General features: G+C 38.2%; 1 protein-coding gene across 4 annotated transcripts in view; it reads right to left on the minus strand.

Annotated features, from left to right (window-relative positions):
• PREX2 (phosphatidylinositol-3,4,5-trisphosphate dependent Rac exchange factor 2) overlaps positions 1–12560 on the minus strand; it is a 377098-nt gene that overhangs the window by 275914 nt on the left and 88624 nt on the right. For all 4 annotated transcript variants that reach the window (XR_007513231.1, XM_049853516.1, XM_049853518.1 and 1 more), the window contains exons 2-3: positions 4910–4981; positions 2166–2288 (exon numbers count right to left, since the gene is read on the minus strand). Coding sequence is in view for 3 of the 4 variants with exons in the window: in XM_049853516.1 (XP_049709473.1) it covers positions 2166–2288; positions 4910–4981 (195 nt within the window). In the remaining variant the exon portion in view is untranslated. The remainder of the gene's footprint in view (positions 1–2165; positions 2289–4909; positions 4982–12560) is intronic.

A 12560-nucleotide genomic window follows, 5' to 3' on the forward strand; every position in this document is an offset into this window, starting at 1 on the left:
TCAAGAGCTATACTGGGTATGTGTGGTATATGTAAAATTTTTGTTTATTTTCCCTGTTCTCTGAAGAATAATAGCCTAGAACTGGAGATAGACGTATAATTATACTCCAATATGAGGCAGCCATTAATAGATACACGAACCAAGTGGTGGCAATGTAACAGAAGAGAATACGTAGCTTTGCCAGGAAGATTCAGATACGGCTTTAAAAAGGAATTAACATCTGAGAAAGGTCCAGAGAAAGGAGTCCATGATTTCCAGGCAGAGGGAGGGAAGACAGTCATTTTAGGTAGAGGGAAAACACTTGCCAGATCATATAGGAATGGGGGAATATAGTACTCCAGAATTCCCATACAACTATGTGGACAACTAGGCAGAGGGACACTGATAAACGAGAACTATCTACAAACAAATGACTAAGATAACGACAAACCCTGAAGACACTACAAATGAGAGATCGTTTCAGAAAGGGATACATGTTATTACAGAAAGGTCAGGAAATAGAGGCTACTTTCTAAAGAGTTGCCACGTTGTGAAGGATTTACAATTCTATGGAGCTCCAAAACACAAACCTGTGACCACTAGATGGAAATTTCAGGCAAAGTGATGGGCAGATTCAGGATCAACATAAAGATCTGCTAACAGTAAGAGACGTCACTAAAAGTGATCAAGAAGAAACAAACATCTTTCATAGATGATATAAAGGAGATTATTTCAAAAACGAATTTCATCATCATGACATCTAAACTCCCTTCCATCTGTAAGGTCTTCTGAAAGTGGTTATGATCACCCTCCACCAAAGCAGTACCAATAAAAATACACAAAAAGTGTATTGATCAACCATTAGAACAAAGGGGATCCTCTGAAATTTCAAAGACATGCATTTAGAAAAATTAAGTGCTATTTAGATAGTCTGTAGAGAATGTATTGAGTCAAGTATCTCAAGAGATGGTATGTGCCAGAATAAAATAAACTTCAGAAATAGTTTAGCTGAATTAATGGATGACAGATTCATAATGTGTTACTGAGGAAATGGATGTCAGGGTGCAAGATTTCCACGTGTGGCCTCCAGACTGAGACAGGAACTATTCCAACTGGCACAAGATTCCAGTTTTTTCATGAAAGAGAATAGGCTCCAGTAAGTGGACACAAATGTACCTGGCTCCCAGCTGTGCCCCCAAAAAGCACAGCTTAATCTTCCTATGCCCAAAGAGCCTCTACCTTTCATATAATTATCTTTATGGAATATTTTCCAAGTATAAAAATAATGTATACAGAATCCGCTCACTACTTACAGAAAAACGAGTATCTTTATAAAAGACTAAATGAAAAATAAAAACAAACAAAAATTGATTTCTGTGACAGTATACCCTTGTGCACTTTTAAATCAAATGTCAATTGTGTAGCGTTTTTATAAATAAATGAACTTGAACTGATATTCTGAAGACAAGGATCTGTGGAGTAGTATCAACAGCAGCACTTTTTTTTTTGTATGAATGCCCTTTCATTCTGAAAACAATTTTTACTTAACAGGTGCTTTTTACTTCACATACGGATTGCATAATTTCTGCTATCATGTAAAAAGACATGAAAATGGTCATACGGGTAGAAGAGACATGATTCGAATCAAATGATGTCTATAAAGGAGAACTAGTTAATTATTCTGCCCTGCTCGGTACAACCTTCTGAGTAGCCCTCTACTCTCTGAGAGAAATTTAAATGCAGGTGTCTGTATACCTAGAGCCACTTGGTTTGCTCACCTCCAGGTCTGTCACAAATCAATTCACAATGGCTCTTCATGCCATTATACAAGCAAAGATTCTCTGCCTCAAAAGAAAAACACTCAATGTTTGAGGGAAACATAAATATCCATTCATTACAAATAGCCCGAATATTCAGTAGAATTCAAAGCTACATAGAATGCAAAGAACTAACTTGTCAGGGAAAAGGAAAAGCTATTTATTCTTCGGTGAATAAAATGGATGATGTGAGACATGCTCTCCCCTTTTCTGGCTCTAAATGAAAGAGTTCATTGGCCTTAAGAGACCCCACACTTGGCGTCAAGTTTTACTTCTAGCACTAAGTCCACACATACTATTACGCCAAAAGCTAAACCTTAAAATATAGGGGGTAAGAGCTTTTAAAATAAACATAGAAATTTATCCTACAAAGTGTAGAAAGCAGGTCCCCACTTCTTGTTGAGCGTTAGGTTCAGGATGCAAGCATTCTTCGACAGCTTTTAAAAATTCTTTATGTACTGCAAGGATATCTTCGATGTTTGAGAAGAGCATCTGCAAATAAATGCATGTATAAGTAAGCACCAAAGTGAGGCAAGTAAAAAAAAAAAAAAGAAAATCTAGGCGAGTATAGTATTTTTCCTCCAAACTGAGAACCTCTGTGGTTAACTACCAATTGCCATGGAATAGATCCCAACTCATGACGACCCCATGTGAGTCAGTAGAACTGTGCTCCACAGGGTTTTCAATGGCTAGCTTTTTGGAAGTAGATTGCAAGGCCTTTCTTCCAAGGTGCTTCTGGGTAAACTTGAACCTCCAACCTTTCAGTTAGTAGTAGAGCATGTTAGCCGTTCGTGCCACCTGGTCACTCCCCATGGTTAACTGTCCGCATCCATTCCAACCTCCCACCTTATTGCACATCCCTTCCACCTCCACAATACTGGCTCTCAGGGCAACCTTGATTGGCTGAAACCAAGCATGGTAGTTCCACTCCCTTCAGTAAGAAGGACTGTGGGTAAAACTATGTGGGCATATTTGATTACAGGCTTTTGGGGAAGGGACTTCTTTGCTCCTAAGAAGGACATCCTAAAATGGACAGTCCTTTCTTCCTTTTGGAAGGTGCCCTATGTGGAAGTGAGTCTGGGACAGCTACAAGAGCCATTTTTTCAGCCCTGGAAGGAATCAGCCCAGGAGCAAAGCTGATACCTGGATGGTGGAGTACAGAGCTAGAGAGAACCTAGCAACCTTGCGAACCTCACTGAGTCAGCAATCCTGAAACTTCTCGTCTGTCTGGAGTTCCTAATAAGTGAACTAAGGTATCTTCAAGTCAGTTTGAGTAATAGGTTTCTTTTGCTCGCCACCAAAAAGTATACTATCTAAAAAATTCCCATGGTAGGAGAATTTGAAAGCTAGGTATTTAACTGATGGGGAAATTGAAACAGATATCAGAACCTACAAAATCATTTAAAATATTTTTATTTTTCAGAAAATAAAACAGCAGGTTAGCATGATAAATAAATATCAGTGATAATTTTTACACCTAGAATGAGTAATAACAACTATACATACATATGCATACATACCCATTGCCATCGAGTTGATTCTGACTCACAGCAACCCTGTAAGGGCAAAGTAGAACTGCCCCAAAAGGGTTTCTAAGAAATGGCTGGTAGATTTGAACTGCTGACCTTTTAGTTAGCAGCCAAGCTCTTAACCACTACAGCATCAGGGCTCCAATAACAACTATAAACCAAAAAACCAAAGCCATTGTCGTTGGGTCAATGCCGACTCATGGCGACCCTATAGCACAGAGTAGAACTGCCCCATATGGTTTCCAAGGAGCACCTGGTGGGTTCAAACTGCCGACCTCTTGGTTGGCAGCCATAGCTCTTAACCACTATGCCACCAGGACTTCCATAACAACTATAGTACCATTATTAATGGCAAATTTTCACCTACCGCTACTTAACATCTCACAATTTTCCTTGCCTACAATTTAAAAGAAGTACTTAACACATTTATTTCTTGGTTGAATCTATTACATGGACTTTCCTTTCTGCACCAGTGGACCATTCAAATCCATGTTCCTTATTATCGCAGAGACTGGAAGTCTTGTTTGCCCATGACCTGCCTTCCTCAGACACCTCTAGCAATCATTTTACACACTGACCAGCTCCTTTGCTTCTCATAGACATTAAGGTTCTAAGTCTCAGACTTATTTTTCTTCCTCTTTTCAAACATTTCCACAGCTTCATTACAAAATATCTCTGTCTCTTCCATGCCATCTTCTTAACCTCCTGTTTCTTTCCCCCAACACTAGTTGGCTGTTTTCTAATTGTCACCAACACAAGTGACTGGTACAAAGTCTTATACTAGAACTGAAGAAAAGTTGAAAGGTTCTGCAGTAACACCTCACAGATAAAATTTTATCTAAAGGGACCTCATGCTTGGTTCAAGGACTGTGATGTTAATGTAACACATCAACTTGGGTAGACTATGATTCTGGTGATATGGTAGACATTGGACTGACTGCTCTTCCATAATGTAATATAACATAATCACCTCCGTGATGAGATCTGCTATAACATAATCACCACCATGATGAGATCTGCTATGAGCAGCCAATCAGTTGAAAAGTGGGTTTCCTTGGAGGTGTGGCCTGCCTCTAGTATACAAATGGATGTTCCAGCAAGGCTCACTCTCACTCTGGATCCTGCATCTGACTTATCATCATCTGACCTCCAGTTCTTAGGATGTGAGCCAGCAACCTGCTGTCTGACCTGCCAATTTTGGGTTTGTCAGCCCCTGCAACCATGTGAGTCAGAAGAAGCCTCCAGCCTGATGCCTGACCCACGGATTTTGGGACTCGCCAGCCCCCACAACTGCATGAGCCATTTTCTTCAATTAAGTCTCTCTCTATATGGGGCCCTGGTGGTGCAGCAGTTAAGAGCTATAGTTGCTAACCAAGAGGTCGGCAATATGAATCCACCATCTGCTCCTTGGAGACCGTGTGGGGCAGTTCTACTCTGTCCTGTAGGGTCACTATGAGTTGGAATAAACTGGACAGCAAAGAGTTTGGTTTTGGGTTTTCTATATATTTACATATATATACATTTCACTGGTTTTGCTTCTCTAGAGAATCCAGCCTAAGACAAGGGCCAACTGTATCTCCTCACCTTCACTGTTTCTTCTGTTACATTTTTGTCAACTTTGGATGCAGCACACTGGTTCATTCGGTGTAAAAATGCCTGCATGAAACAAGAAAAGGTATTATAAAGGTAATATTGGGTTAATACAATAACAGGTATTGATCAGAAATAAATTTTTTGCAAGAAACAAAAGTTTAAAAATCCAATTGCTGAATATAATAATTTGTTATAAAAGGTGATATTCTTATGTATTGCTGCTCCTACCTGGGAATTATAATTCCTTTATAGTGTTGGGGCAGGGCCATAAGTGACCGATCCACCCACTGCAAGTATGTATGAATTAAATTTATCCACCAGGATCTCAAAATTATGTGGTGAAAATTTACTTCTAAGGGAAAACTTCTAAGGCTCGTAAAACACAAAAAAGATCAAAACATAATTTTTTAATGGCATTTCTAATGAAAACCAAAGAACCATAAATTCTGGATTGACTTCCTTAAAACGTTTACAACTGAGAGAGAGAGACTCTGTATGTGTGTGTGCAAGCGTGTGTATGTTCCGTGACTGCGAATAATCATTTCCAGGAGTGGTCCTTCAAGAAGGAATAAGAGAATTTTCCTTTCCCTCTACCCCTCACTTTTAGTAAGCCAGAATTTGTATTTCTGAGGTCAGGTCAGAGAACCTCCATAGTTGTATTGTAGGCAAATAAGCTCGTTAGTATTGCTAAGATTTGCACTCTTCTTGATGATCATTAAGCTTTGATTACTAGCTAGATAAGGCTTTCCACTCGATTCTGCCTCATGGTCACCCCATTTGTGTCAAAACAGAACTCTGCTCCCTAGGGTTTTCAATGGCTGATTTTTTATAAGTAGATCAGGCATTTCTTCCAAAACACCTCTGGTGACTCAAACCTCCAGCCTTTTAGTTAGCAGCCAAGAGTGTTAACCATCTGTACCACTCAGGGACTTCAATGGCTAGATAAGCGCTTATTTTTGCAAGAAAAAAACAGAAGGAGTTATGTATATTAGGCCTTAAAGAAGAAGGTTTAGATGGGAAAGGAGAAGAGACGTTCCATCTTGCAAATATGATTTGTGTCCTCTGAGACATTCATTGTCCATTAACTACCTAGTAACCAAGTGAGTTCACTCCCTCCCTTGCCTGTCTTTGCCTACTGCCTGCCTGGCAGGATATGACTTCAAAGCCCACCAACTCCCTGGACGTCTCCAGGGAACATCTGGATACTACATCAAACAAAGGAAAATTAAGAATAATATTTTGAAATGTTATATTTACAAAGAGCTAAAAGATGAATAAAACCCTGGATTGTTCATGATATTCAGAAATTATCACACTAAACACATTGCTAGTATGAGTATAAAACAGCATTGCTTTTTTTTTGAGGGCAACTTGATGATATCTCAAAATTTTAAATGGACACTGTCTTTAACCCAACAATCTACTTTGAAGAATTTATCCAAAGAAAATATTCAGACAAGAGGTTTCACTGTATCGATTACAAAAATGGAAAAATTGGCAACAACATAAATGCCCATCAATAAGGGAATCATTAGGTCCCACCCCGTCTGGACAAGGGAGAAAGAAGAAAACTAAAGACACAAGAGGAAGATTAGTCCAAAGGATTAATGAATCACAACTATCACAGTCTCCACCAGACTGAGTCCAGCACAACTGGATGGTACCCGGCTACCACCACCAATTGCTCTGACAGGGATTACAACAGCAGGCCCCGGACACAGCTGGAAAAAAACGTAGAACAAAATTCAAACTCACAAAAAAAGACCAGACTTACTGGTCTGACAGAGACTGGATAAACACCGAGAGTATGGCCCCCAGACACCCTTTTAACTCAGTACTGAAGTCACTCCTGAGTTTCACCCTTCAGCCAAAGATGAGACAGACCCATAAAACAAAACAAGAATAAATGGTCACACCAACCCTGGGGCAAGGACAATAAGGCAGGAGAGGACAGGAAAGCTGGTAATGGGGAACCCAAGTTTGAGAAGGGGAAAGTGTTGACATGTTGTGGGGTTGGCAACCAAAGTCACAAAACAATATGTGTATTAATTGTTCAATGAGAAACTAATTTGCTCTGTAAACCTTCATCTAAAGCACAACAAAAATTATTTAGTGATAAATAAATTTTTAAAAAAACCATTGCCGTCAAGTCGATTCCAACTCATAGTGACCCTATAGGTCAGAGTAGAACTGCCCCATAGAGTTGCCAAGGAGTGCCTGGTGGATTTCAACTGCCGACCTTTTGGTTAGCAGCTGTAGCACTTAACCACTACACTTCCACCTATTTTCGTAAATAAATAAGGGAATCATTAAATATATCCATATTATAGCATATTTATGGAAAAAGTGCAATCATAAACAAAATGTGATGAAAATTGTATATACTTATGTGTGCGTATAAACCAAATGTCTACAAAATATTGGGGATGAAAAAATTTACTAAGTGGCATACTTGATATGTGTGTGCATACATACTCACACCTACATGAGTATAATGTCAGTGTGTGTTCATTCTGAGAAAAAACATGTATCCTGTACCAAAATGTAAACAGTGGTTCTCTCCAGGTGGTAGGATTACAGGTGGTCTTTGCATACTTTATTTTCAGAAAGTGAGCATATTATAACTTCTAGCAGTGAGCATGTTAAAATTTTTATGAAAAGAAAACAAATAAAATAATATAAAAGAAATAAACAGACAAAGATCTCACACTTAGCATCAGCTTCAGCACTGTCTTTATACATGATTCAACCAGTTCATGGTTGGGATTCCATAACTGCAAAGTCACATAAGCACATACTGATATTCCCAACACCTTAACTTCAGTTGAATTAAATAAAAACAAATTAAAAAGTATTGGATGCCACCTCAGCTTTTTTTTGGGGGGGGGGGGGCAATATGATGCAATTGTTTTAACTATTGTGTAAAGTTAGGTATAAGTGGTGAAAGAAAGAGGTTTTGAATTTTCTGACTTTCCGTGCCCATCTTAATCAGCATTTTCTTTTGTTTTTCATTTGTTTCATTTTCCTTGAATATTTTTCCATCTACTCACACCAAAAAATGCTCTTGAGTCTTAAGTAATGTGGTTGATTCACATGTCTCATTGACCACATAGTAAACAGGGAGCCTCTCGTGCAAGCAAAGCTTAAACTTCACCTCTACGTTTGTAAACCTTCTCTTCATAAACCAAACTCAGCCACATTTTGAAACCGATAAATTAAAACAATGAGGTAAAAAAATAAAAATAAAAATGAGTTAGAAGGAAACATAAAAACAAAAGCCACTGCCATTGAGTCAATTCCGAGTCATAGTGACCCAGTAGCCTACCTGTTTACTACGTGGTCAATATGAAATGTAAACTAGGCATGTAAATCAACCACATTATCTTAAGACTAAATGGAGAGGGTTAAAGAGCATTTTTTGGTATGAGTGGTATGAGTAGATGGAAAAATAACCAAGGAAAACGAAACTGAAGTTAGAAACAAAATAATGCTAATTAAGAAGGAGACATACAAGATGAAAAAGTAAACCATATCTTTATCTGACTTTTTATCTTCTTATTCTCTGTGCTAAGATGAAACTTTTTGTTTAAATAAAAAAGAAAACCTGGAACTTGTTAACATTTCTGACCAAGCATTTCTTTTTCCCCAAGAGCCTCATTTTATACAACAGCGAAGGCAGATTTAGATGGTTTGCTGAGAGGGCAAAATCAGGAAAACTGACTTTTTTTTTTTTAATAAAATGCATAGCAAGTCTTCCTCCCTGAAGATAAAAATAAATACGCTTTTTCAGAATCATCCTTTAACAACCAGTGTCTACAGGGTCTTTTGAGGCTGTAGTAATTGTGACATTTAACCCTCCTAAAATCTCAACCAAAGGAGCCTTGGTGGCGCAGCGAATAAGCACTCAGCTGCTAACCGAAAGGTTGCTGGTTCGAACCCACCAGCCAGCTGCTCTGAGGAAAGATGTGGCAGTTTGCTTCCGTAAAGATGTACAGTCTTGGCAACTCTATGGGGCTGTTCTATCATGTAGGGTCTCTATGAGTCGGAATAAACTCGATGGCAATTGGGTGGAATCTCACTCAAGAAAGCATTAGTAACCTAGTCACAAAAACACCTGGTGGATTTAATATACTGTTTTAGCTCATTGTTCATTCATTCTCATTGGCCTATAATTTCATCGGAATTAGGCCATCTTCATCTTGGCACAACGATATTAAAAATGAGCACTGTAAAAGTAACTTTTAATGCCAATGGTCCTCAAACTTTTCATTGTATATAAGGCTTAGGGAGCTCTGGTGGCTTAGCTGCTAACTGAAAGGTCAAAGGTTCGAACCCACCAGCCACTCTGTGGGAGGAAGATGTGGCAGTCAGCTTCTATAAAGATTACAGCCTTGGGAACCCTGTGGGACAGTTCTACTCTGTCCTATAGGGTCACCATGAGTCAGAATGGACTCAGTGGCAATGGGTTGTTTTTTGTCTTATTTTATAATAAGGCTTGAAGAATTTGTTCCAAACACAGATTCTCTGGCCCTCTCTCCAGAAGGACTGATCCACCAGATTGGTTTTAGACCCAAAAATCTGCATTTTGAACAAGCTCCCTAGACAATTCTGATACAGTTGGTTCAGAGACCACATTTTGATGAACATGTTTATTCTTCCAGAGGCTGAAAAAACAAACTTAATGAAACAAATGAGTTTTAATAGGGAAAACAGGTTCACTTATTTCACCTGGACTTTCAACTCTATGTCACAGACTGGTTAAGAAAATGCATTGCCATAGAGTCAATTTTGACTCATAGTGACCCTATTGGACAGAGCAGAACTACCCCATACAGTTTCCAAGGAGCACCTGGTGGATACGAACTGCCGACTTTCTGGTTAGGAGCCGTAGCACTTAACCACTATACCACCAGGATTTCCACAGGCTGGTTCCAAAAACGCAACAACCCAATGCTGTCGAATCGATTCCGACTCATAGACAGGCTGGTTATCTCTGTGCAATTCCCTTTTCTTCAGCCACTTGAGGTTGCTGATACCTTGTTATCTGATATCCTGCCAGAGGACCCTCAACCAATGAAATCACGTAGTGGGTGCCTTAAAATTCTGAAGGCTAGTGAGATACAGAGACAGGTGCATCAGATAAGATACTCTAGGAGCAAGTGAAGCTCACAGATGCTCCTGCATGTACATTTCAGCTTGCACAGTGTTATTACGCACTCAGTGCCCCTAACAATGATTCCTCCCAACATATTCCTAGATCTCTTTCTGGTCACAGGGTACTTTACTCCCATTCAGGGAGAACTCATCATTCACTTTTTCTTTAATTTGCTCCATATTTTATTCTTTTACTGTAATCTGGTGCCAGCATATGTTAAAGGTCACATACTACTAGTTAAAGTCTAAGAAAGCTAAAAATATCACAGTTTTGCTACCGAGAAATCCAAAGAAGGGACATAACTCAGAAAGGTATAATAGGAAGATGATAGCAATCCCCTTTCTCCTGGTCTGCTTACCAGCCACTGCTAGTTCAAAAGTAAGATGAAATCAGAGCCCACTGCCACATTTTATTCTCAGAATACATTTCCTTATTTTATCATTTTTTAGTACTAAACAATTTCTCTCATTTTCTCCTTTTCACTTTTTGCATTAGTCAGGCTTATATAGTAGGTCACTCTTAAAATTCCTGCAGATGATAATGCTTTACACACTTAATTCTAGGTATGCGATGCAAATCTAAACGTCATAGTATTGTGAAAGCATTTAACTTTATGACACCTATAAATATTCTACATGCAGAATGATCTTAGTAATCTGTCACATTAAAAATGTGGCTATTCTGGAGGACCAGGGAATTGACACCAATATAGCTGAAAAAAAATCAGATAAAAGAATTAAAAAAAATGAAGAAACCCTAAGAATCATGTGGGACTCTATCAAGAAGAATAACTTGCGTGTGATTGGAGTCCCAGAACAGGGAGGAATACCAGAAAACACAGAGAGAATAGTTGAAGATCTGTTGGCAGAAAACTTCCCTGACATCATGAAAGACGAAAGGATATCTATCCAAGATGCTCATCGAACCCCATTTAAGATTGATCCAAAAAGAAACTCACCAAGATATATTATCATCAAACTTGCCAAAACCAAAGATAAAGAGAAAATTTAAAAAGTAACCAGGGATAAAAGAAATCTTTCCTACAAAGGAGAATCAATAAGAATAAACTCAGACTACGCAGCAGAAACCATGCAGTCAAGAAGGCAATGGGATGACATATATAGAGCACTGAAGGAGAAAAACTGCCAGCCAAGGATCATATATCCAGCAAAACTCTCTCTCAAATATGAAGGCAAAATTAAAACATTTACAGATAAACACAAGCTTAGAGAATTTGCAAAAACCAAACCAAAGCTACAAGAAATACTAAAGGAAATTGTTTGCTCAGAAAACCAATAACATCAGATACCAGCACAACACAACGTCACAGAACAGAACATCCTGATACCAACTCAAATATGGAAATCACAAAAACAAATTCAGATTAATTTTAAAAAGAAAATAAAGCTCAAAACAGGGAATCAAAAAAAAAATGTAAAAGATCACAATAATCAAAAAGAGGTGGTATGCAACTGGTATACAACTGCCATATGGAGAGAGATACAAGGCAATATAGGACAATACAAGTTAGGTTTTTACTTAGAAAAATAGCGGTAAATATTAAGGTAACCACAAAGAGGTATAACAACTACATAACTCAAAATAAAAACCAAGGAAAACATAACAACTCAGCAAACATAAAGTCAAATACTATGGAAATCAGGAATACACAATTTACAAAGAAAAACGTCTCAGCAAAAAAAAGTAAGTGGAAAAATGAAATTCTCAACAACACACATAAAAAGACATCAAAATGACAACACTAAACACTTATCTATAATTACGCTGACTGTAAATGGACTAAGCGCACTAATAAAGGGACAGAGAGTCTCAGACTGGATAAAGAAACACGATCCGTCTATATGCTGCCTACAAGAGACACATCTTAGACTTAGAGACACAAACAAACTAAAACTCAAAACATGGAAAAAAATATATCAAGCAAACAATAAGCAAAAAAGAGCAGCAGTAGCAATATTAATTTCTGACAAAACAGACTTTAAAGTTAAATCCACCACAAAAGATAAAGAAGGACACTACATAATGATTAAAGGGACAATTGACCAGGAAGATATAACCATATTAAATATTTATGCACCCAATGACAGGGCTGCAAGATACACAAAACAAACTTTAACAGAACTGAAAAGTGAGATAGACACCTCCACAATTATAGCAGGAGACTTCAACACACCACTTTCGGAGAAGGACAGGACATCCAGTAAGAAGCTCAATAGAGATACGGAAGACCTAATTGCTACAATCAACCAACTTGACCTCATTGACTTAAACAGAACACTCCACCCAACTGCTGCAAAGTATACTTTTTTTTTCTAGCGCACATGGAACATTCTCTAGAATAGACCACATATTAGGTCATAAAACAAACCTTTGCAGAATCCAAAACATCAAAATATTACAAAGCATCTTCTCAGACCATAAGGCCATAAAAGTAGAAATCAATAACAGAAAAACCAGGGAAAAGAA

The sequence above is a fragment of the Elephas maximus genome, chromosome 15 (genome assembly GCF_024166365.1).
Source record: "Elephas maximus indicus isolate mEleMax1 chromosome 15, mEleMax1 primary haplotype, whole genome shotgun sequence".
Classification (NCBI taxonomy): Eukaryota; Metazoa; Chordata; class Mammalia; order Proboscidea; family Elephantidae; genus Elephas; species Elephas maximus.